The 26,001-nt window shown below is 40.5% G+C and overlaps 2 protein-coding genes across 13 annotated transcripts in view; one reads left to right on the forward strand and one right to left on the reverse strand.

Moving 5' to 3' along the window:
* The window catches only part of FBH1 (F-box DNA helicase 1), a 121,648-nt gene extending 116,942 nt beyond the window's left edge, over positions 1-4,706 (reverse strand). Inside the window, exon 1 of one of the 6 annotated variants that reach the window (XM_074194900.1) lies at positions 4,625-4,706. Coding sequence is in view for 3 of the 6 variants with exons in the window: in XM_074194899.1 (XP_074051000.1) it covers position 4,637 (1 nt within the window). In the remaining 3 variants the exon portion in view is untranslated. Of the gene's footprint in view, positions 1-4,362; positions 4,538-4,618 lie in introns of those variants that run through there. The other 5 variants (XM_074194899.1, XM_074194901.1, XM_074194896.1 and 2 more) reach the window with 5 other exon arrangements.
* A 391-nt stretch (positions 4,707-5,097) lies between these two features.
* The window catches only part of ANKRD16 (ankyrin repeat domain 16), a 51,988-nt gene continuing 31,084 nt past the window's right edge, over positions 5,098-26,001 (forward strand). For all 7 annotated transcript variants that reach the window (XR_012470226.1, XR_012470227.1, XR_012470225.1 and 4 more), the window contains exons 1-2: positions 5,098-6,353; positions 14,977-15,197. Coding sequence is in view for 4 of the 7 variants with exons in the window: in XM_074194904.1 (XP_074051005.1) it covers positions 6,025-6,353; positions 14,977-15,197 (550 nt within the window). In the remaining 3 variants the exon portion in view is untranslated. The remainder of the gene's footprint in view (positions 6,354-14,976; positions 15,198-26,001) is intronic.

The following is a 26,001-nucleotide window of genomic DNA, read 5'->3' on the forward strand; positions in this document are numbered from 1 at the left end:
CAGAAAATACCTTCTGGACTTATAAGAATTGATGCAAAGTGAATAGAACCAAGATAACATTGTACTTAGTAGCAGTAATATTACACAATAACCAACTGTGAATGATTTAACTATTTTCAACAATACAATGATTCAAAATAATTCCAAAGGATATAAGGAAAATGCTATCTACCTCCGGAGAAAGAACTGATATTCTGAATGCAAATTGAACATATTTCTTTTTACTAATTGTCCTGATTTTTAAAATTTGTTTTATAACACAATACAGAAATATTTTGCATAAATTATTTTGTTGTGTCAGTGGTGTTCAATTCTTCATGATCCCATTTGAGACTTTCATGGCAAAGATACTGGAGCACTGGAGTGATTTGTTATTTTCTTCTCCAGTTCATTTTTACAGATTTGAAAACTGAGGTCAACAGAGTTAAATGACTTGCCCATGGGGCAGCTAGGTGGCGCAGTAGATAAAGCACCGATCCTGGAGTCAGGAGTACCTGGGTTCAAATCCGGGCTCAGACACTTAATAATTACCTAGCTGTGTGGCCTTGGGCAAGCCACTTAACCCCATTTGCCTTACAAAAAACTAAAAAAAAAAAAAAAAAAAAAAAAAAAAGACTTGCCCAGAGGTCATACAGATACAGTATCTGAGGCCAGATTTGAATTTAGGTCCATTTGACTCCAAGGACTGGCACTCTATCTACTTGACAATCTACTACCCATGTACAATCTAAATCAAATTGCTTGCCTTCTCAAGAAGGCAGAAGGAATTTGGAACTCAAAATTTTAAAAAAGAATGTTAAAAACATTCTAACATATAATTGAGGAAAAATAAGACAATTTTTTAAAAAGAAAAAATATACTGTTAATACTATGTTCAAAATTCCTTCATGAAGCCTATGCACAATTTACTGCTTCCAGACTATACCCTATGCTTTCCTGTCTTCCTGTTCCCTAGAACAGTATGCCTTTCTTTCCACTTATCTATCTCAAAAAAAAAAAAAAAAATGAAATCTTAACTCTGCCTTTCCTATTCCTTGTCCAGTCTTCAAGGCCAAACTCAAATTTGACTTCTAACATGAACCCTGAAACCATAAACAAAGTTTCTCCTTCCTATAAATTAACAAAGCACTTGGTACTTTTTCCATTGAATCTTCAAATTCTATCTTCTATTAGTTATCTCTAAAAAAACAAATTATGACTGCTTAAAGAATGATCTGTATAAAATTATAAAATGTTAAAATTGGAATGAACTTTAAGGGATCAATTTTAAAACCTTTTAAATTCATTTACATATATATATTTATATATATATATTTTAGATTTTTCAAGGCAATGGGGTTAAGTGGCTTGCGCAAGGCCACACAGCTAGGTAATTATTAAGTGTCTGAGCCTGGATTTGAACCCAGGTACTCCTGACTCCAGGGCTGCTGCTTTATCCACTATGCCACCTAGCCACCCCATTTATATATATATTTTTTAAAAAAGTGTCCCAAAGCAATTAAATGACATAACAGTATCATCTGGCCACTAAGTGGCAGATCCAGGCTTTCATGCCCCTCTGTTCAGAATTTCACCATATTCTGTTTTATTAGTCATAGTGAGCATGACATGGTAGATCAGAAGCTAGTGTCAAAGCCAAGAAGACCTCTATTCAAGTCCTACCTCTAACACACACTGGTCACATAACCTTAGGTAAGTCATTTATACTTCTGGTACTCTGGGCATTTCTCTAAAGACTCTAAGCGGCAGAGAATATATTGGCAGATGATGTTTCTTCTTCTGGGATTTACCTTATATCAATGAAATCTCAAACCCAGTCCTAATTCCCTATCCCAATATTATTTCTGGCAATTAATAGTACAAATTCACATTTAAATAGTATTTTAAAGTTTTATTCATCTTTTCATCTCTTATAGTGCTAAGAAGAGTAACTTACTCATAGCTAATTCAAAAAAGTTAAATTGACATAAATTAATCACTTGCATAAATTAATTTAACCCATTAGTTGTCCTAGAAATTGGAAAACAGTTCACTAAAGTAGATGCACACACACACACACACACACACAAACATGGTAACAAAACTTTGATTTGGGAGGAGAGAGCTGGGATCTTGAGGAGGTTTGAATCTGGAATACCAGGAAACATTATTGCTCAAAGAGAGACAGATCAGATGTCAGAGGGTGGGGCTTCTAGGTATTATGAAGAACCAACACAAAACATGTGGGGATGGGAATATGGAGTTCCATTTCTACCACTATGGTCATTTCCCTTCTGAGTTTCTTTAGTTACAAATATAAGATTCAGAGTGCTATTGTTCAGCTGTTTCTGAATCTCCATGACCCTAATAGTGATTTGCCAGTTCTTTCTCCAGTTCATTTTATAAATGAGGAACTAAAGCTGACAGGATTCAGTGACTTGTCTAAGGTCACATAGGTAATGTCTGAGGACAGATTTGAGCTTGGGAAGATGAATCTTCCAGACTTCAGTCTACCTAGCTTCCCAAAATATTAGATCAGATGATCTCAAAGTCCCATTTACAAAATGACAGCAAAAACAACCTATTTACAGACAATTTTACTTTCATATACATTATGTTGTTTGTTTCTCATAAATCTGTGATGTAAACAGGTCAAGGCTATGGTTATCTCCCTTTTTTCTACATGTAAAGTTTAAGAGAGAAGTAAGACTACTACAGGTCTCCTAGTTCAGTACTCTTTCATTACACCTATACCAATTCTTCCTCAATTATCACCTCTCTATAGATAATGGCTAGCATTTATAAAGCACTTTAAGATTTGTACATGCTAATTCATTTCATAAGGATCTAATTATTATTCCCATTTTATAGATGAGGAAGGACAAAATTTTGAACTCAAATCTTCCAGACTCTAAATCCAGCATTCATACCCATTTTCCACCTAAAAATGATTCCCTATTTCATTCAATCACAGCTTCTCTACTGATCTCCAGTGCAGCATTCTCAACTAGTAAACATTTGAACTATAAATTTCATAGACATGTTGAACTCAGCATATCTAAAAAAAAATTACTCTTCCCCCAAACTCATCCTTCTCACAAACTGTTGATGCCTAGAATGTTCTTCCTCCTCACTATGAACTTTTGGTATACCTTTCTTCAAGATTCAGCTCAAACATCACATTCTGCAAAAGGTCTTTTCTCTTTTCCCACCCTGGCTACTAGTTCCTTCCCTTCTAGACATGCAACAAGCATTTATTAAACGTCTATCAATATGCCAAGATTTGTTTCTTTCTCCAGCTCATTTTACAGTTAAGGAAACTGAGGCAAATGGGCTTAAGTATTTTCCTCAGGGTCACACAACTAATAAGGTGTCTAAGGTCAGATCTGAACTCAGGGAAACAAGTCTTCGTGTAGTCATTTATCCACTGAGTCACCTAGGGTTAAGCGATTTGCCTGGGGTCCCACAACCCTAAGGTCAGTTTTGAACACATATTCTCATGACTGCACCACCTAGCCAACCCTTGCTTTCTTATCATTCATTGGTTCCACAGACACTCTGATTTTGCTCCAATGGCTTTTTTTTTTGGTGAGGCAATGGGGTTAAGTGACTTGCTCAGGTCACACTGTGGCTGGCTTTGAACTGTAAGAAACACTGGGGGGAGGGGGTGTGACTTTGAGAAAGAAAAATATATATACATGGGAATGTTAAAAAGAAGAGAGGAGGTATCCAATAGGGTCCCTAGTGGCTGAAGAGGGAGAATGTAGGCTGGTTGATCTGAACCTTCCCCCAAAAATGGAAGTTTGGGTAAAAATTCACCAATAGGAGATGTGTTGTGTGTGCATGTTGTCACTATCATTAGAAGATCCTTGAGGACAGAGACCGCTTTTTGCAAGACTGCTACGCTGACCCCAAACTGTCACATCTCCCCTCCCGCCCTCCATGTCACACAAGGCTATGACTGTAACCCAGGTACCAGACGTAGTAAAATCTGCAAAAGAAAGCAACAAGCGTCTGTGTCCTCAAGGGTGGCTGAGAGGGCAGGGGCACGGGCATCAGAGCCGGCACAAGGCGAGGGGCTGGCTGGGGCTTTGTGTCAGGCTCCCCGCGGGCTGCGCGGGGGCTTTTCCACCCAGACCTCGGCCGGCCTCATCCTTCGCTCCCCCCCCCCCGCCCCCCGCCTCCATTTTGGGGAGGGACCTAGGCCTAAGCCCCCCACTGGAAGGTAAGCTGCTTGCGGACAAGGTCCTCCTCTTCGCTGGAACGTGGACGCTTCGTGCCAGGGGCACAAGGCCTGCCCACGCGGGTGGCGCCCCGCCCCTCCCCCTCTCGGATAGCGGAGCCCCCCCCCCAGCCCAGTTCGCTTTGCAGAGAATCACGGACTGGGAGCGCCGTGGGGCTTTTCTCTGGTCGGAGGGCTGGGCCCAAGCCCCTCATTTAAAGATGGGGAAGCTGGCCCGGGGAGGGGACGCGACTCTGCTAAGGTCACACAGCTCGGAGGAAGAAGCAAACACGTCCGTGGGCTCGGAAACCGGCGGCGGCTGTTCAGGTCCTAAACCTGCCAAAAAAGGGGGAGCTCCGGCACCCCTCCACCTCTTGCCCCAGGCCCGGTTCCCGCCCGCGCCCGCAAAGCACCCACTCTCACGGGCTTAGGTACTTCGGAGTGTGGCTGCTACCGCCGCGCAGAGGCCTCCTCCTCCTCCTCCGGAAGCCCCGCCCCTTCTCGCCCTCCGCCCCTTCCGCCCTTTCGCCCTTTCCGCCCCTTCGATCCTTCCGCTCCTTCCGGTCTGCTTCCACTCTTCTCGAACCGCTACAAAGTAGGACTCGGAATCCCCGGAACTTCCTCCCCAAAGTCCCACCCCTCATCTGCTGCTCGAGGCGGGGACGGGCACCCAACAGCTGTCTCGACCAATGGAGATGCCAAGGCAAACGCCCGTCCTATGACGAGCCTCGACTCATGCGCTTATTTCTATTTCACTCTGATCTTTGAGGCTGAAAAGCTAATGTCCGGGATCTCTTTAGACACGGCTGGAGCCTAGTATCCTGGGTCTAGACTTGGAAAGGCTCAAAAAGCAAACCCTCTTGTTTTACAGATGGAGATACTGAAGGTCAGAAAAGTTACCGCTTGGTCAGCCAGTCCAACTAGCATTTATTAAGTGCCTACTTTATTCTGGGCACTATCTAGATTCTGGGAAATACAAAGGCAAAAAAAAAAAAACGCTCAAGGGGCTCAAAGGCTAGTGTGTGTGTGTGTGTGTGTGTGTGTGTGTGTGTGTGTGTGTGTGTGTGTGTGTGTGTATGCAGAATTTGAATGCCGGTATTTCTGACTCCACTGGAGGCTGAGAGTGGAGTTACTTTTCTGCATGGGAGGACAGAAATCATCCAACCCCTGCATTTCACACGTTAGGAAATTAGGGTTGGTAGCAGAAAATGGATCGCAGATTCCTTTCAAAAGGAATTTATTAAATTGTTTGGTCCTGAGTATACTAGACTTGAAATGAGGAAGGCCTAAATCCAAACCTTGCATCCTTTGACGCATTGAGGTGTTTTAGCATTTACTAAGAATCAAAAGTAGTTCTTTCTGTGGAGGTCTTTAAAAAAAAAAACCAAGAGCGGTGTAAACGCCTAGAATTCTTTAAAAAAGTTTCCAGTTCCACATCCGCTAACTCCCTCCGCCCTCTGCCCTCTGCCCATTCTCACAAGAACTCATGGCTACAGTCACCACTCGCCCCCGCCACCAATGAGGAGGTCAGCCCGGAAGGCTCCGGCTGCCCGGCGGCCGCGGGCCTCCCCAGTCCCACGCGCCCTGCCGCGCCCGAGTGCCGGGGGAAGCTGGGCCACACTGAGCCAGGCCGGCTGGAGGAGCGGGCGGCGCCGGCGCTCGGCCCGGACAGGGCCCAGGCCCGCTCCCGGACGTCCGGGCCGAGGGCGGGCCCCAACGGCGCGGAGGGCGGGGCCGGAGGGCGGGGCCGCCCTCTCGGCAGCCGCAGGCGCACTAAGGCCGCCTCCGGGCCCGCCGGCCCCGGCCCCGCAGTCCGCCCCGGCATGGCGGAGGACGCGCAGCCTCAGCGGCGGCTCTTCAGGCTGGTCCGGGAGGGGCGGCTACAGCCCCTGCAAGAGGCGCTCGAGGCAGCGGGGAGCGGCGGGGCCGCCGCGCAGGGCCGGGGCGGAGAAACCCTCCTGCACCTGGCGGCCCGCCTCGGGCACCGGGACGTCCTGGCCCACCTGGTGGAGGCCTGGGAGCTGGACCTCGAGGCCCCGGATCGCGACTACAAGCGCCCGCTGCACGAGGCGGCGGCCCTGGGGCGGCGGGACTGCCTGCTCTACCTGCTGCGGAGCGGGGCGGCCGTGGACTGCCTGAAGAAGGGCGACTGGTAGGTGCGCGGCGCCCGGGCCGGCCGGCGCGAGCCCTGCCGGGGGAGGCCGCGCCGCCCGCCCGCCTCCCCCCCCTCCCTTTCTTCCTTCCTTCCTTCCCTCCTTCCTTCCTCCCTCCTTCCTTTCTCCCTTCCTTCCTTCCCTCCTTCCTCCCTTCCCTCCCCCCTTCCTTCCTTCCTTCCCTCCTTCCTTCCTTCCCTCCTTCCTTCCTCCCTCCTTCCCTCCCCCCTTCCTTCCTCCCTCCTTCCCTCCCCCTTCCTTCCTCCCTTCCCTCCTTCCCTCCTTCCTTTCTCCCTTCCTTCCTTCCCTCCTTCCTTCCTCCCTCCTTCCCTCCCCCCTTCCTTCCTCCCTTCCCTCCTTCCTTCCTCCCTCCTTCCCTCCCCCCTTCCTTCCTCCCTTCCCTCCTTCCTTCCTCCCTCCTTCCCTCCCCCCCCTTCCCTTCCTCCCCTTCCCTCCTTCCTTCCTCCCTCCTTCCCTCCTTCCTCCCTTCCCTCCCCCCTTCCTTCCTCCCTTCCCTCCTTCCCTCCTTCCTTTCTCCCTTCCTTCCTTCCCTCCTTCCTTCCTTTCCTCCTTCCTCCCTCCCTCCTTCCTCCCTTCCTTTCTCCCTTCCCTCCTTCCTTCCTTCCTCCTTCCCTCCTTCCCTCCTTCCTTCCTTCCTCCCTCCTTCCTTCCTTCCTCCCTCCTTCCCCCCTTCCCTCCCCCCTTCCTTCCTCCCTTCCCTCCTTCCCTTCTCCCTTCCCTCCTTCCTCCCTTCCCTCCCCCCTTCCTTCCTCCCTTCCTTTCTCTCTTCCCTCCTTCCTTCCTTCCTCCCTTCCTCCCTCCCCTCCCTCCCCCCTTCCTCCCTTCTCTCCTTCCTTCCCTCCTTCCTTTCTTCCTTCCCTCCTTCCTTCCTTCCCTCCTTCCTCCTTTCCTTTCTCCCTTCCCTCCTTCCTTCCTTCCTCCCTTCCCTCCTTCCTTCCTCCTTCCTTCCTCCTTCCCTCCCTCCTTCCTTCCCTCCTTCCTTCCTTCTTTCCTTCCCTCTCCCTCAACTTATTCACCTTCAGTTGGGCTTCATCCCCCTCGAGCATCCTCCCAGCATGCAGTCAAACCAAGGAGTCCTTATAGAGCGCCCCAGAAGCAAAAGAAGCAGAGAAAGCAGCGCCTCATCCTGAAAAAGTGTGAAATCTGGCGTCCGGAACACTAGTAATGAGAGTAGCTGGCATTTCTGTAGCCCTTTTAATAAGTTAGCTTACTCACCTCTTGCCACAAGGCACTTCAGATCCTGCGGCAAGTGTTATTCCTGTTTCACAGATGACACCTCAGTTTAAATCCCACCATATTAGCTGATCGAGGTTAAATCATTGCATTTAGCCCTCAGTTTACTTATTCTTGTGCTATGTCTTCAATATGTCATAAGGAAAAAACATTGCAAACCTATTTATTTTTTTGAGGAGCTCCTTTTTTTTAATTGTTATTTATTTAAGGCAATGGGGTTAAGTGGCTTGCCCAAGGTCACACAGCTAGGCAATTATTAAGTGTCTGAGGGCAGGTTTGAACTCAGGTCCTCCTGACTCCAGGCAGGTGCTCTATCTAGTACACCACTTGGCTGCTGCAAATCTTAAAGCACTATATGCATGTAAATTCTAATAGATTTTTTTGGTTTTGTTTTTATTTTCAATTTGCATTTACTTAGAAACCAAACTATCAATTTCTATGAAAATAGTTCACTTTAGCAATCACTGTGTTATGTCTGTGAACCTCTGTTAAGAAATCCTTAAACCTTCCAGGATAATTTTTAATGTTATAAATCACAGACATCATTATGGAATGATGAACTAAAAATAGGAAGTTAGATCTTATAGGAAGTACTCCTAAAACAGAAGTATTTAGAAATTACATTAATTATATTTTAGTAGACATGATTTATCTTTTCCATCTCTAAAGCCAATGTTTCTGTAACTGAGTGATAATAGAAAACAGGAACTAGTGGGTAGCTAGGTGGTGTAGTGCAACCTCAGACACTTAATAACTACCTAGCTGTGTGACCTTGGGCAAGTCACTTCTACTCCCTTGCAAAAACCAAAAAAGAAAAAGAAAAGAAGAGTTGGCCTTAAAGCCAAACCCTGTCTATTATGCTATTTATCTGTATGAATGAGCAAATCCCTAAATCTTTCAAAACTTATAAGAACAGCTACCAGAGGACTCCCCCACCCCAATCATGTAGTCTGAGCTAGTTCTTTTCCTTAAAAAGGTATCAAAACTGTCATGAAGACTTAAATATCACAAGGTCCAGATTATATACATCAGTCCCTGGTCAGCTGCATACAAAATCCTTATTGATATACTTTGTCCTGCCATGACAAAGTAAACTGCCTTTGTAACTGTTGAATAATAAATATCTCATTTTGTTCCCATATTGGACCTAAACTACCAAGGGACCAGTCTGATTCAGATGAAACCCACCACAAAAGGATTTAGGAAGTTCCTTAAATCAATGAAGTTAGCATAATGCACAATATTGTGTGACAGTCAATGCAAAAAGCATTTATTAAGAAATTACTGTGCTCTAGGCATTCTCTGAAGAATACACACACAGTGCACACATGTGAAATGATATCTTCTTTCAATGAGGTTACATTCTGTCAAGATAGACAATATGTAAATATATAAGAACAGAATGGACACAAAGGATAATTCAGCAGCAGTAAGGTAGGGCTGTGACAGTATACGGAGTGATGCTTGAGCTTCCTTAGAAGGAAGTGAAGGGATCTCTGAGGTAAAAGTAAAAAAAGCACCATTTGTCAAAGAGGAGGCAAACTGCTTGGGCCAAGGATTGTGGGACTGGAAGGAGTTTATAATGAGGCAGGAGAGATCAGTATGGGCCAGATTAAAGAGCTTTAAATACCAGAGGAGTTTACATTTGATCCTAGAAGTAATAGGTAGATCCTGGAGTTTATTGAATAGGAGAGTGACTTACAAATCTACACTTGAGGAAAATCATTTTGGTAGTTATATAATAGATGGATTGGAGTGGGGAGAGACTTGAGGCAGTTTGGAGCCAATACATTAGTCTAGGTGAAAAATAATGAGGTCCTGGGGTGGCTAGGTGGCGCGATGGATAAAGCACCAGCCCTGGAGTCAGGAGTACCTGGGTTCAAATCCAGTCTCAGACACTTAATAATTACCTAGCTGTGTGGCCTTGCGCAAGCCACTTAACCCCATTGCCTTGTAAAAAAAAAACCCTAAAAAAAAAAGATAATAAGGTCCTAAACTAAGATGGTGACTATGAATAGAAAGAAGGCATTGGGGGCAGTTGGCTCAGTGGATAGAGCACTGACCCTGGAGTCAGGAGGGCCTGACTTACAATTCGGCCAAAGACAATTACCTGTGTGACTTTGGGCAAGTTACTTAACCCCACTGCCTTGCCAAAAAAAAAAGGCATTGGATAGGGAGATATGATATAGAGATAGATATGACAAAATTTACTAATAGATTGAATATGGGGTGAGAGTGAGGAGTCAAGGATTACATTTAGATTACAAATCTGGGATACTAGAATAATGGTGATGATCTTGATAGAGGTAAGAGTTTTGGAGGAAAATGAGTTACATTTTTGAATTTTTTGAATTTGAGATGCTCATAGAGCATCCAGTATGATATGTCCAATAAGCAGTTCGGGTGTTAAAACTGGAGTTCAGGAAAAAATATAGATCTGAGGATCAACCAACCCATGGAAACTGATAAGGTCAAAGAAAATATATAGAAGAGAAAAAAAAAAGAGGACCCAGGATAGAGTTTTGGAGTATAGACATAGTTCAATGATGTAAATGATGAGCCAACAAAGAAAAAATTAAGATCAAGTAGTCAAGCAGACTAAAAAATGAACTGAGAGAATAGTATCACAAAAACAGAGATGATTGATATTCAGGCAGAGTGGATAATCAAGTTAATCACTTTTTTAAAAAATAAGAAAAAAGCTATTTTAAATTCCACAAGGGAATTAAATTTTTCTTTATATACAGCAGAGAGGTTGAGAAAGATGAGGACTGAGAAGAGACTATCAAAGTCTAGTAACTCAGAAATAATTTCTAGCTTTTAAGAAAATATTTGCAGTTTGAATGAGTAAAAATATAGACTACAAAAGGTTGAGAAGTCGAAGGAAAAGAAGTTGAGACAATGAATATAACTAACTTTTCCCAGGAGTTTGGTTGTAAGATAGCTTGAGGGAATAATAGGATCAAGTGAAGGATTTTTTGGAGGAGTATGACTTACTGATCTAGACCCAACTGGTAGTTGATATCTAAAACTGGAAGCAAATAGTCCATATAAGAAAAGAAAAGGAGAATGCTCCATTACTTGCTTTCTTTATGTGTCCCCAAGAGTAGAATCTGAAGAGTAGTTTATCTGCATGTAAGCAGGAACCCCTCAGAATTTGATACTTAGTCCCTACCTTCCAAGATATAAAATTTATTATTCTTTATTGAAGAAGACCATGACATCAGAGAGGTGATGCCATGAATTGGATTTAAGTGAAAGGGGGTTGTGCTAAGTCACCAGCCTGGCTTTTTCTTCCAGAGTCAAGGCAATCAGGATTAATTGATGTGCCTGTGTGGGATAAAAATCCACTTAAAAAAATAGACTCCTCTGAGCAAAAAAAAAAAAAAAGTTTATGTTGGCTTTTCTCCAGAAAAGGGCACACTCAAGTTTCACAAAAGTAGTGAAGATCAAGGAGCTGCCCCAAATTGACAGTCAAGTAAGATTATATGGCTTAATTCAATCCCCTCCTCCTCCGTAGTATCCCTTTCTGTCAACTTATTGATTAGAGTTACATTCTACTTGTGAAAATCTACCCCAGCAACAAAGAAAAAAATGGAAGGTTTCATAAAATATTACCTCACCATCCAGATGTGAGAATAACCTTGAGGATTGTAACTATCTTATTGAAGTAATGTAACTTGTCTAGGAACAGGCTACTTATCATCAAACAAGAGGAGTCTTATGAGTTTCATTAGAATGCAGTGTTTTTTTTCATGGGAACACTCTACTGTTCTCCCAGTTAAGATAGTTTTTATCATCAAATAGGAAACTAACTAAAAATGCAAGGTCTCTCTGGAAATAGTCCACTGTCCCCCCTCTAACAGAATCAGGAGGGTACCTGGCTTGGAATGCAAGATTTCTCTCCCTCTTTCTTTTAAGAATAGTCTAAGAGTAATAGTCTGTCTTTGTGTTAATGATTTTTAATCCTGAGAGGACTTCACTGGGAATATTAACTCGTAAGAGGGAATATTCCACTCATGCCTAAGATCATTCAGTTAGTAAAGAGGTCCGATTCGAGCTCCTATCCTGACTCCAAGGCCAGTGCTCTATCCACTGAGCAACCAAGCTGCCCCTTCTAGGATATAGCTGTTATACCAAGTGGTCTATTCAAATTCAGCCTTTCTGCCAAAGGAAAATATTTCCTGACTTTTTCCACAGAAATTATTTTCATGATCTTGCAGGAGAATTTAAGAAACTGAATTATCAATTCATTGGTGCTTCAGTGAACTTCTGTTTCTTGTATGGATCAAACAACCCAAGAAAGCAAGATAAGACTAGAAACCTGGAATAATACTCCATAGGTGTCTAACCCAAAACACACTATTGCTTAGAACTATGATGGCTTAAAGGTAGATAAGGAAATGTCATTCTAGCATTTTTCATCATCGACAAAAAGGGAATTCTTTGCCACATCACCTTTAATGATCATCCTGTTGACTGCTCTATGAATGAGATGCTTCATTTAGTCCAGGGTTTTCCAGTTCAAAGAAAAATACTGTGAATTATGACAAAAATCAAGCCTGGTAACCAAAGGAATAAGAACTATTTATTTAAGTAGAAGTAAGCTGCTCTCTGCTAGATACTATAGGGGTGCATACCTAATTTGCCATCTTGATTTAAATTCTCGTTAGCTTTATTGTACTTTAAACTCCAAAAGCCTTAGTAGAATGAGCTAAGACTTTGTTATATAGCTTTTGAAATCCTTTCCTTTTGGGGATTGAAAGAGATCATTGCTTCCACAGGGTGGCAGTCTGACGGATGGGTTAAGGCTGTTGTATGTCTTTCTTTGTGTCTATTTTAATGACCAAGTACCATATCAACAATATCTTCCCATAGTAAAACTATCTCAATCCCACCTGGCCTTTTTATAGTTTTGTTAAACATATTGTGAGAAAACAGAGCACAGAGAGATTTATTTAGCATAGAAGAAGAAGGACATTTGGAGTAAGGAAGGGATGTTGAATTTTCTAGAATATAACTTTGTTCCAGCAGAATACAATTCTCCAGAGCCTTGTGAGAGATTCTTCTAGCTGATGGTTTGAAGCATAAGGAGGAGTCCCAGCCCTGGATGTTTATTACTTAAATGAACAGAAAGCTGTTAATTGCCTATAGTCCTTTGAGCCAACTAAATCTCAAGGACAACTTCAGTGTCTTTAAAGAAAATCTAATTTGAAGGAATGGGTGGACCTTAGGATATTGTTTCCACCTCAGAATCAATTGATTAGAAGAGATTGAAGATTAGAAATAGAGGGAGGGAAGGGATGGATTCAAAGGCACTTATACAGTGGTTGGCCTTGGAAAAGGGAGGAACTACATCATCAAAAACTGGAGAGGAGGAAAGAGTGGAGGATAATGTTAATGCTATTGTATAATAAAGAGGAGAGAAGTGAAAGTTCACTGAGGGCAGCTAGGTGGCACCGTGGTAGAGCAACAGCCCTGGAGTCAGGAGGAACTGAGTTCAAATTCGGCCTCAGATACTTAATAATTCCTAGCTGTGTGACCTTGGGCAAGTCACTTAACCCTTGCCAAAACAAACAACAAAAAAAGTTCACTTAATATGGTTTTGATTTTCTCAGAAAATCAAATGGTGAGGTCTATAACTAGTAGGATGGATAAAGGAGACCTGAGAAGACAAGGTTTGGAACAGTTTCTATGAGGAATAGGGTAAGGAATCAGTTAGATGAAGTAAAAGTATTACCTTGCTTCAGAGATGGTTAAGTTAAGAGTGGATGAAAAATTTGTATTAAGTCAAACAGAACAGTTGAGTAACTTCCTTCAGAAAGGGAGAAAGAGGAGAGAGGAGGAAGAAAAGCAATTTAATTAATATGGTAATGTATAAGAATTCAAGTCATTCCTCAATTGTTAAACACTCAAATGTTATGAACAGCAAGTTTTCAGATAAGAAAATTAAAGCTAGCTATAGTTATATGAAGAAATGCAAATTAAAAGAACTCAGATGTACCACCTCACACCTATCAGATTGGCTAAAATCACAAAAAAGGAAAATTATAAAAGTTGGAAGAGATATGGGAAAACCAGGACACTCAAGGTTGGTGGAGTGGTGAAGTGATTCAACTATTCTGGAGAACAATTTGGAACTATGCCCAAAGGTCAATAAAACTGAGCATGTCCTACAATTTTTCTAAATAGGACTGCAACTTTGCTAGTCAGTTAATTTTTCTGACCTATAGATATTCCTAAATAAACGATAGAGATCATCATCTGCAGTGTTTTATTATGTTCAGAGTACAGTCTCATCTGCATACAAAGTCAGGGAGCCTTGAACATCAGCTTCAGCAACATTATATAGAATGTAAATATATTAAGTAGCATAGAAAAATGGAATTTCATAGAAAGGAGGGGAAGATAAGAATACTGTGTCTAGAAAAAAGAGTAACAGAAGAGGGAAGATAAGGATACCTGTCATCTGATCAAAATAGGATCCATGGGGGCAGCTAGGTGGCACAATGGATAAAGCCCAGCCCTGGAGTCAGGAGTACCTGGGTTAAAATCCGGTCTCAGACACTTAATAATTACCTAGCTGTGTGGCCTTGGGCAAGCCACTTAACCCCATTTGCCTTACAAAAAAAAAACCTAAAAAAGAAATAGGATCCATGGTTTGTTTCCCAACTTTGATTCTGAGGGGGTTGTGACCTTCTGCCTCTTAAGAACAATGACTGGGACATGGGATTGATGATCAATCTTATTGGACTTGCTTATTCCATCAGTGAAACAATCAGGGACAATTTTGGGGTATCTGCAATGGAGAATACCATCTGTATCCAGAGAAAGAATTGTGGAGTTTGAACAAAGACCAAAGACTAGTACCTTTAATTTAAAAAAAAAACACCATTATCTTATTATCTAATTTTGCTATCTCTTATACTCTATTTTCTTCTTTAAGGATATGATTTCTCTGTCATCACATTCAACTTGAGGACAAGAACCATCTTGTTTCATGTTTCTGATACATTTTTTACCTTACCTAGGGATTTAATGAAAGAGCCGTAATAAAGTATTACTCTTGCTATCAACTACCCTCTTATCTCTGTCTCTAGATTGAGAAGAATAGATGCGCTGTCAGAATTCTGCCTCACACACTCTTGCCACTCCTTATATCACAGTTTTTTCTCCCCTTTTTATTTTCTCAAAGTCTAAAAAACAGACAGAGAAGCTACTAATAGAGGTCACAAACTTTTACTATTCTGTTTCATGATCCTAATGGTTTTCCATATCAGCACCCAGAATATAAATATCAAGCAATTGTCACATAATATTAGTGTTTAACTGTTCTTTAACCTGATAAGTCTTTCCTACTGGCCTTAGGACTCCTCTGATGATGGCTTGCACAAGAAAAAATTTGGAAGTGATCCAGGATCTTGTGGAGCATGGAGCTAATCCAGTCCTGAAGAACAAAGACGGCTGGAACAGCTTTCATATTGCCAGCCGAGAAGGAGACCCTGTGATCCTCCAGTACTTGCTTACTGTTTCCCCAAAGGTCTGGCAGACAGAGAGCAAAATCAGAAGAACACCTCTGCATACTGCAGGTATGGACACTAGGCTATTCAGAGTACTGAATTGGGACTCAAAATGTATGAGTTCACATCTCACTGCTGCTACTTACTTCCTGTGCGACCTTGGCCAAATCATTTAGCCTTTCAGTTTGCTTCTCTAGAAGAGAAGATTGGAGCAGATTATCGGGCAGATTCTTTCCATACTGAAATCTTTAGAGCTTTTTAGTTCTAAAGCTGTTTTTTGTAGGCTGAATTATATGATATAATTGTATCACCATATGCCCAGTGCTGGATAAGATACTGAGATAAGATACAGTCCCTCTTTTCATGTAGCATAGAACCCTGTAGAGGGTTAACACACACACCACACACACACACACACACACACACACACACACACACACACACACACACACAGAGTATTATAAAAAAAGACATCTTACATCCACTAACCATATGGATCCACTTAAAGCTCTGTCCGGAAGACCTCTTCTTTGTTCCCTCTCTACTATTTCATTTGATGATATCATCAGCTCCAGTAGGTTTAATTATTGTCTCTGTGCAGATGATTTCCAGATAGCCTTAACCTCTCTCCCAATCTCCACTCTCATAGCTCTAATTCTAAAATGAGTTATTTGAAAATATTTCTCAAACTGAACATTCTGTAAACTTCTTAAACTGAACTCACCATCTTTTCCCCAGAACCTCCTCCTATGCCTGGAACTCCCTCTGTTTTTTAGCTCTGCTTCTTGGCTCCTCAAGTTTTTTTTCAAATCGGAGTTAAAGTCCTACCTTCTGCATGAAATCTTTCCCAGTTCTCCTTAATCTTTGTGTCCTCCCTCTGAGTCACTCCTAATTTATTCAGAGGATATCTTGGTGTACAAAATTATTTCTATGTCATCTTCCCTATTGGACTATGGCCTCCTTACAAGCAGGACCTGTTTTCTTTTTCTTCCTTTCTTTGTATCCCCAGATCTTAGCATAGTACCTGAAACCTGCATGCAAGGAAACTAATATAAGATCCAAGGTAGAGTATTAAATGTTAATCCTCATGGGGAAGATGGTGGAAGGCACAACAGAGGTGGTGCAAATTGAGTAGGGTTATAAAGGATAGCTATGAATTAGAGCATTTCACGTATAATGAAGCATAGAAGTGGAAAAGTAGGGAACTATGTGGTAGACAATCATATTTGGCTGTAGTATAGAGAATAATAAGGCTACAAAAAGTAAGGTGATTCCAGAATGGAGGACAATTGAATAACATCACTGAAGTGACATAACCGGATGCACATTTAAGGAAGATAAGTCGAGGGTGGCTAGGTGGCTCAGTGGATAAAGCACCGCCCTGGAATCAGCAGTACCTGGGTTCAAATCCAGTCTCAGACACTTAATAATTACCTAGCTCTGTGGCCTTGAGCAAGCCACTTAACCCCATTTGCCTTGCAAAAACAAAAAAACAAGAAAAAGAAGGAAGATAAGTCTAGATTTAAATAATTAGAGAAGTATTCATAGGTAAATAAATTCAATGTAACAAAAAATTATAATTTTTACCTAACTAATCTATTTATTCAATGCAAACCGAATTAATTACTAAAAATTGTTTGACTAAGTTAGAAAAATAATAATAATATTTATTTGAAAGAGCAAAAGGTCAAGGATTTCAGAGAAATTCTAAGAAAAAAAGGAAAGAAAGGAGATTCAGTAGTTCTAGAACTTATAAGGTGGGACCAGTGTTGAAGTGTAAAATGGATGGTTTTGATTATTTTAGATTTGTTTAATTTATTTAAAATTGTTTAAATAAAACAATGTGGCCAAAATTAGAAAGAAAACAGAAAACTGGGGAAGGATTTCATAGATAACTTCTCAGATAGGATATGATTGTGATGGAATACTGCTGTGATAAAAGAAATGATTGGCCGGTTGATTTAGAAAAATAAGGAAAGACTTGAAACTTATAAAGGAAGATACTAACAACCTCCAGAGGAAAAAACTGACAAACAAAAATATACACAGTATAGTCTTACATATATTTATATATACACACATTTGATTGTATAGCCTTCTCTAGAGCAGAAGTGGGAGAGGAAAAAATAAAATAAAAAGTGTACACCAGAGAACAGAAACCTAAAAAAAAAAAATAGAATAGCTGGATTACTTTGAAAGTGATGTGTAGGATTTATTAAACAGGTTTTTGATTACTGGAATTGTATTATTTTATATCAAATTCTCTCTTATGCTCTGCTGTATACATGGAAATATTCTGTTTTACTTTTCTCAGTTTGTATTTAAGTTCAAAATGAATAAAAAATTTAAATTAGAAAAAAAAAGGAAGATGAGTCTGGCTGCATCTGGAAAAATGGTTGACTTTTCTCCTTTGCTATCAAAGAAGACCAAAATGATATCACTATGTTTGGGACAGATGAGTGTGTCTGACTGTGGTTGATCAGACAAGTAAGAGCTCAGAATGGTCCATGTGAACACCTGGGATGCTTACTCTAAACTTACAGATGTCATGTTTCCTTTGAGCTACTTCAATTATGCCTTCCTCATAGAATGCAGCATCCTCAGTGATTGAGGGCAGGCCATGCTGGGTGGTCCTGTGCCAGTGTCTCCCATGCTATACAATCAATTCTAAAGTTTTTCAATGAGATCTTCAGGGTATCTCAATATTGCTTTTTTCTGACCCTCTTGTGAGCACTTTCCCTGTGTGAGTTCTCTATAAAATAACTTTTTTGGCAAGTGTACATCTAGCATTGTGACAACATGTTCAGCACATTGTAGTTGCACTCTCTGTATTAATGTTGGAATGCTAAGTAGTTTAGCTCTGGAAAGGACCCCAGTGTCTAGTATTTTCTCCTGACAGGTGATCTTCAGAATCTTCCTAAGACAATTTAAATGGAAGCCATTCAGTTTCCTGACATGTGCTGGTAGACCAATCAGATTTCACAGGCATATAGCAATGAGGTTAGCACAGTAGCTATGTAGACCTTCAGTTTGGTATTCAGTCTGATACCTCTTCTCCCATACTTTCTTTCGGAGCCTTACCAAATACTGAACTTGCTCTGGAAATGAAAGTGTCAACTTATTATCAATGTGTGCCTCCTTGGAAAGGACACTGCCAAGGTAAGTGAACTTGTCCACAGTACTCAAAATTTCTCCATTTGTTGTAATCAATAGTTCTACAAATGGATGGTTGATGGAGTACCTGTGTTTTCTTGGTGTTCATTGTTAGACCAAAATGAGAACAAGCAGCAGGGAATCAATCCATACTTTGTTGCATCTAACCTTCAGAGGCTGCATTTCTGCAAACAGAAGCTCATGCACCAACATTCCCTTCACTTTGGGCTTGGCTTGTAGCTTTTTCAAGTTGAAGAATTTGCCATTGGTGAAGGCATTTGATAACCTGGCTGAAAACATATTATGAAGTATGGGAGCAAAGACACAACCTGTTTTACTCCATTGGTGACTGGGAAATCTCGAGAGCATTGTCCACTATCCAGAGCCCAGGCAAGCATGCTGTCATGAAATTGATGTACAATACTGAGGAACTTCTCCAGGCAAACAAATTTTGGCATACTTTTCCAAACACCCTCAAAGACGTTGGTCAGACCTGTATATATGTTGTATACAGAACTCTGTTCTGTTCTTGGCATTTTTACTAGAGTTACTGGGCAGCAAACACCATATTAACTGTTATTCAATCCTTTCTGAAGCTACACTGGCTCTCAGGGAGGTGATCAAATTCCAAGTGAAAGATCAGCCTATTAAGGACTCTGGCAAGAATTTTACCAGCAGTGACTAATAGAAATACTTCTGTGATTGTCAAAGGACAATCTATTCCCTTTACCTTTATAGAGTTGAAATGAAGTCATCCTGGGGGGATAACCTCTTCATGCCATATAACCTAAAAAATTTCAGTCAGTTTTTGGATGAGCAATGGACCCCCTACCTTGTAGATCTCAGCTGAAATAGATTCAGCACCAGGTGCTTTGCCACTTGAGAGGAACTTCAGCTAGGGACTGATTGACTTCAACTTGAGATAATTAATTGGTCAATGACTTCTGCATTGATTGATAATAGTCTGTATAGCACACCATGGAAGTGTTTAGCCTATCTCTCTAGGATCAGTTTCATCAAACCAGTCTTGGTGTTTGCATGTGTTCTGGCCTAGATGAGCAAATGCAGCACACCAGATCTCTGAAACCTACCCACTCCTTTTCTGCTTCACTGTTGCCAACTGTGTGTTGGCTCAGGTTTTCCTCCAAGTTAGCAACAAGCTGTTCCCTAGGAGAGATACTCTAATCTCTTGACATTAATTCTTCTAGTATTCATTTTGCCTTGGTTCCACCATTTTGGTTGAATATGAATATTTAGCTTAAAGAAAATGAGTCTGTAATCAGTCTAGCACTCTGCACCACAAATTGCCTTTGTCACTCTCACATCCTGTCTGTCTCTTCTCCTTACAATCACATAGTCTGTTAGATGCCAATGTTTGCCAAGAGGGTGTATCCAGGAAGTTTTATTGCTTTTAGATAAATGGAAGGCAGTGTTTATGATGAAAAGGTGCACAGGTCTTCAGTAGAAGGTGGCCATTGTTGTTGCTATTTCTATCTCCATCCTCCCAAGGACTCCCTGCCATGTCTGGTAATCTGAACTACTCTAGCATTAAAGTACCCAGAATTATAAACTTGTCCTCTTTTGATATATTGATGATATAAATTTTTCTTAAAATTTTCTTTTCATAAAATTTTTCTTTAACTTCATCAGTATTTGTCATGGTGGGAGCATAGACACTGATGATGGTGGCAAGACATTTTCCTGGAAGTGGCAATCTCATTATCATGATTCTGTCATTCACTCCTTTTGATAAGCATTCAAAAATGTTGACTAGATTAGTTTTGATTGCACAACCTTCTCCAGCTTCACGCTGTTACCTTTCACTGTGACCACTCCAGAAAAACATTTATCCAACTCCAACTTCAGTAAGCTGGTCTTCATATGCCAGTTTTGTTTCACTCAGGGCTGCTATTTGGATACCATACCTGCTGAGTTTTCTTGAAACAAGAGCTGTTAATCTTTCAGGTCTATTGGATCTTGTATTTGCTATGAGTGTTCCAAGAAGCTGTAGCATGAATGGTGGCCACTCCCTGGTAAACTGTTTCAGCAGGCAGGCTAAACCAGATTGAGGGTAACCAAGGGAATCTCAAACTCATTGGGGAGTATTGGGGGGTATCTACCCCAAGCACGTAAAGTCTTCCACTGGTGGGATGAGTGGAGGAGAATAATTCCTTCCAAAGACCATGAAGCCAGCTGAAGCAGTTGCTGTGGAGCTCTTAGAGCTTGGTTAGACATCAAAGACACCAAGGTCATCCACTGCAACAAAAGCCAACACCAGGTGTCTTGATTCTGTCTTGCTATGCTGGATAATGATGACTTTGGAAGAAAGAGTGAGAGGGATGACTTGATGCAGTTCTACCTCACTTAAATCCAGTTTACGCATGCAACAAAAGACATCACTCAAAACCATTCCTCAAAGTCCTTTGGCGACAGGCAAGTGATGAAGCAGCAGGTGCATATACACTGTGAGCTGTAATCTCAACCCTGAACACAGGTGGCCCAGGTCATAGATAGTTTCTCCACTGAAAGCAGCAATGAGATTCAGCAGTCCCCTGGGTGACTGAGCAGCCTTTTTAAGGATCATACTGCTCACCTTCTGATGTGAGGAAAGGGCTAGAAAAAGGTGCCCTAAAAATTGTCTGTTTACCGAACCCTGGCCTGATTACCCCAGTAGGCAAGGAATCCCACAACAGTCAAGACATAAAAAAATCTACAAAAACTTCTTCAAAGAAGATTCACTCATCATTGGTGTATGGAATGTATGCACATTCAACTGGAAGAATGTAGATCAGATGGGAAGGAACTTTTTTTCATTTTTGTCTGTATCCTGTGTGCTTAGATAGTGCTTGGAAAATGATAGGCACTAGGGGCTGCTAGGTGGCACAGTAGATAGAGCACCAGCCCTGGAGGCAGGAGTACCTGAGTTCAAATCTGGCCTCAGGCATTTAATAATGACCTAGCTGTGTGGCCTTGGGCAAGCCACTTAACCCCATTTGCCTTGCAAAATCCTTAAAAAAAATGAAAGGCACTTAGTGACTGCTTATTGAATCAACAGTTATGGATTAGTAATAAAGTATTTCTTGAAGTCAAAGTTGTAAATGAGATTCTTACCACCACCACCAAATAAGCAAAATATAAGGGCAAAAGTGTGGAATAAAATCCTGGATTTTTGAATTTGAAGAAACCTTAGTGATCATTTAATCTAAAACATTCCCTGTATACATGGGGGAAAAAAGCAGGAAGAAGCTTAAAGTTTTTCAGGGTCAAAAAAGGAAAGAAGGATTTTCATAGTATTTTGACATTAAACTAATTTCTCGGAAATAATATGAAAAGCTAGTCAAGTCAAAACAATAAGCATTTAATTCTAGGCACTGTGCTAAGTGCTGGGGTTACAACAAACTGAAATCATGCCCTCAGGAAGCTCACATGCCAATGGGAGAAACCAATAGGTACAAACAAGATATAGGCAGGATAAATTGAGCATTATACCAGAGCGCAAAGGCACCAGGAAAAGTTTCCTGCTAAAGTTGATATTTGAAGGAAGCCAGGAAGCAAACATGAAGAGAAAGTGAGTTCCAGGCATGGAAAGTTCCAGGCCAGAAAGCATTCCCAGAGTCAGGGAATGCATAGCAAGAAGTCCTGGGTAGAGAGGATTAAGAGAAAAGGAAGGGTTTGGGTAGGAAGGACTTTCAAAGCTGGTGGATTTTATATTTGATCCTAGAGTTAACTAATAGGCAGCTCTGGAGTTATTTGAATAGTTGTTTGTGATATTGTCAGACCTGTGCTTTAGGAAGATCAGACATCTGAGTGGGGGAGGAGAGACCAAGTATCAAATTATTGTATTAGTCCAGGTGTAAGACATCAAGGATTTATGACAGAGCATGTACAATGCTGAGAGAGAAGAGGATGTTTCAGAGAGATTTAACCAAAGCAAAAATGACAGGAGTTGGTAACAAATTAGATATAGGAAGTGAGATTGAGTTGTTAAGGATAACACAGAGCTGAATGGGAGAATGGAAGAACACCTGGCCTAGGTGCATGGGAGAATGGTGGTACTCTCTACAGGAACAAGGACGTTAGGAAGAGATTTGAATATGGAGTTTATCAATGTCCAACAGATAGAGATTCGAGATTGGAGGTCAGAAGAAGTTAGAACTGGTCAGATAAATCTGAGAATCAGCTACACAGAGAAGATAATTTAAATCATGAGAGCTGATAAGATCATTAAGTATATATAGAGAAGACTGCAGTATAGTATAGACATGCAAATGTTTTTTATATGTATCATATGCTCATTCAAAATTTTTTTCTATGATTTTTCATTATGTACAGGATAAATTCCAAATTTCTTAACCTGACATTCAAACACTTTCTTAATCTGGCCCCTATTTTCAAATAAAATTATTTCCCCCTATTTTCAAATAAAAACTATTTTGTTCCAGCTGGGCTGTTCTATTCATTGTTTCCCCATAGACCTTGCTCATTATTGCTTTTGTTTCTTTATTCTTCTCTCCTATCTGAAGCTAACTTCATATTTAATTAACTCATATTTCTTCTCTGGCTGTCTAAAGCCAGTTTAGTGTTAAGCCTAGTAATTATTAATTGTCCACTTTAATATTGTCTTATCTAATGTTTAATTTTCATTGAATCTAATGATGATGTTAGATTGTTGTAGGGCCTGTTTAAACAATGGCTGCTGAGATCCATTTCAGAGCATCTGACTTGTGGTTCCCATAACTCATATTAGCATATAAGGATATAATAATGTTTTTCTTAGAATTTTGCAATTACAAATTCATTTACAATTATACTCAGAAATATAAATTAAACAACAATATTTGCTACTGAATGTGTACCTGTATGTACATGCTTATAAATAACTCTATTGAAAAGTAAGACCTTATTGGGATATTTGTGTTTTGAAAATTTGTTTCTGAAGATGGAGGACTAGATATTTTTTCCAATTCTCATGACCTCTCAAACTTCTTCAAAGTAGAAATTATGCACCAAAGATAAAACAGCTTCAACTGTATCCATGGTTTAGAACAGGGCTGTCCAAAATGTGGCCCCAGTCACATGAGACCCACAGTGAGATTTTTATGAGGCCTGCCTGTGGGTTTACTAAATGCTTTAGTAAACAAAGCTGAGCTACCTAGTAAATGAAGTCTTGCTAAAATGGCAAATCAAAATATATTTCTATTGTTCCAATAAAAACTTTTAAAGTAAGGTTGGACAGCCCTGGTCTAGAACATACAGAATCTAAAAAACTTTTGGAAAATCATGAATTGACACTGAGTCTGAGTTCACCTAGCCACCTCCACATTATTGGCAGCAAGACTGCCCAAGGGCAGAGAACTATCAGTCAGTCACAGTCTCTCAGGTGCTAAAGTCAGCCAGGGTCCATACCCCTGTAGCACCAGTACTACAAAGCTCTAAACTTCTGGTGCTGGAGCATACAACTCTAAAGCTCCAGCAAAGCCAGAGCCAGTGTGGACAACTCTATAGCAGCAGTGCTATAAAGCTCTCACTGCCAATGTTAGGCAAAGAACTCCTTCATTCTTGAAGACCTTGACATCAGGGAGATGATGCCATAGCAAGCACATGAATTGGATTTGAGTGAGGATGTCCTATGCTAAGTCACCAGCTTCACTTTCTCCTCCAGAGCCATCTGGGTCCAGTGGTCAGATGTGAATCAGGATGACTGGAGATGACCCTGGATGTGAGGCAGTCACAGTTAAGTGACTTGCCCAAGATAACACAGCTATTAAGTGTCAATTGTCTGAGGTCACATTCAAACACCCGTGCTCCTGACTCCAAGGCCAATGCATCCACTGCATCACCTAGGTGTGTTAGGCAAAGAACTGCCTGTGTAATAGCTACACAGCACTCTACCAATCCTGGCTACTCAAAAGTCACATGGATCAGAGACCTAGGCTAGTGAACCATGAATTACTCATCTTGGGAGGAAACTGAGACGTTTTAAGATGCAACTTCTTGAGAAACTACCCTCAGAGAAGACAGAGTCAAAAAGTTTCTCTAGGAGTTGCATAGTGCAGAGTGATAGGGGAAAAAATTTAAAATTATTAAATATTTTAGGAAGAAGAAAGATTAAAGACTTTGAACATAGATAAATCAATTGCAAAATCAGTCACAAAAGAAGGAAATAAGGGTCTCAAGTTCTAGATGTAAAAAGACAGAGTTAATGCATTATTTATTGACTATAATTCAATAAAAATAGTGATGAGTTCAGGGATCACAAACAAAGGATACAGACTCAAATGGGGACTTAATCATAAATAATGAGTAAGTCAAATAACAAGTCATAGTGGCACAGTGGATAGAGCACCGGCTCTGGAGTCAGGAGTACCTGAGTTCAAATCCGACCTCAGACACTCAATAATTCCCTAGCTGTGTGGCCTTGGGCAAGCCACTTAACCCCATTGGCCTTGCAAAGACCTAAAAAAAGAAAAGATAAATAACAAATCATAAAAACAATAACTATGTGAAAGAAAGTGATGATGAAACAATTAGCTAAAATTTTGGTGATGCTGATAAAGTAGTCCTCAAGGAAAATCATATACTTATAAATTTACTTTAACAAAAGGGGAAAAGAGTGAATTAATGCATTGAAAGGTCAAAAAACCAACAAACCTAAAAGAGGTGGGGAATATTAAAAATTACAGTGGAATTGGATAAATTAGGGGAAAAGTATAGAAATGATAAATGAATCTAAAAACTGGTTCTTTGAAAAGACTAATAAAATTAATAAATCCTTAGCTATTTTTATTTTTTGTTTGTTTGGGGTTTTTTAGGTCTTTGCAAGGCCAATGGGGTTAAGTGGCTTGCCCAAGGCCACACAGCTAGGGAATTATTGAGTGTCTGAGGCTGGATTTGAACTCAGGTACTCCTGACTCCAGGGCCGGTGCTCTTTCCACTGCACCACCTAGCTGCCCCTATTTTTATTTTTTAAAAAGGAAAAATCAAAATAATAAAACCAATAGAATAGTAAATGAGCAAGATAAAAAAAATCACCAGAAGAACTTAAAAGAATAATTAATATATATCATGAACTTGCCAGAAATAGAGGAATACCTTCAAAAATAGAAAATACCCAAATTACCTGAAGATTCGAGAGAGGTCTTAAATAATGCCATCTCCAAAAATGAAAAAGATTTAGCTATAAAGGAGTGACCAAAATTGAAAACTCTTGATCCTGATGGATTCACAGAAGAATTATATTAAACTTTTAAAGAACACTTAGTATCTATACTTCGGAAATAATCTTCAAAAATAGAGAAAGAAAATACTACATCAGAATCCCTTTGTGGGATAAATATAGTATTTTTTAATTTGTGGAATAAAACAAAACTGCAAAACTTGATAAATTTCTAAATTTCGCATAAATTTCTTTTTCTTTTTTATCTCTGTCCCCTGCATCTCCACTTAGACATGGCTACTATTAAATATGTATATATATGAAATTATTCTAAACATATTTCCATTTAGTTCTTTTTCTGGATGAAGATAGCATCTTTCTTCATATGTCCTTTATAGTTATTTTGGATATTTATAATAGATAAAATAACTTATTCATTCAAAGGCATTCTTAAGACAATATTATTACTTTAATGCAGTGTTTTCTTGTTTCTGCTCATTTTACTTTTCATTATTTTCTGCAAGTCTTTCCATATTTTTTTTGTCCTTCATTTTTGAAGAAGCC

Source organism: Macrotis lagotis, chromosome 7, assembly GCF_037893015.1.
Source record: "Macrotis lagotis isolate mMagLag1 chromosome 7, bilby.v1.9.chrom.fasta, whole genome shotgun sequence".
NCBI classification, from domain to species: Eukaryota; Metazoa; Chordata; class Mammalia; order Peramelemorphia; family Peramelidae; genus Macrotis; species Macrotis lagotis.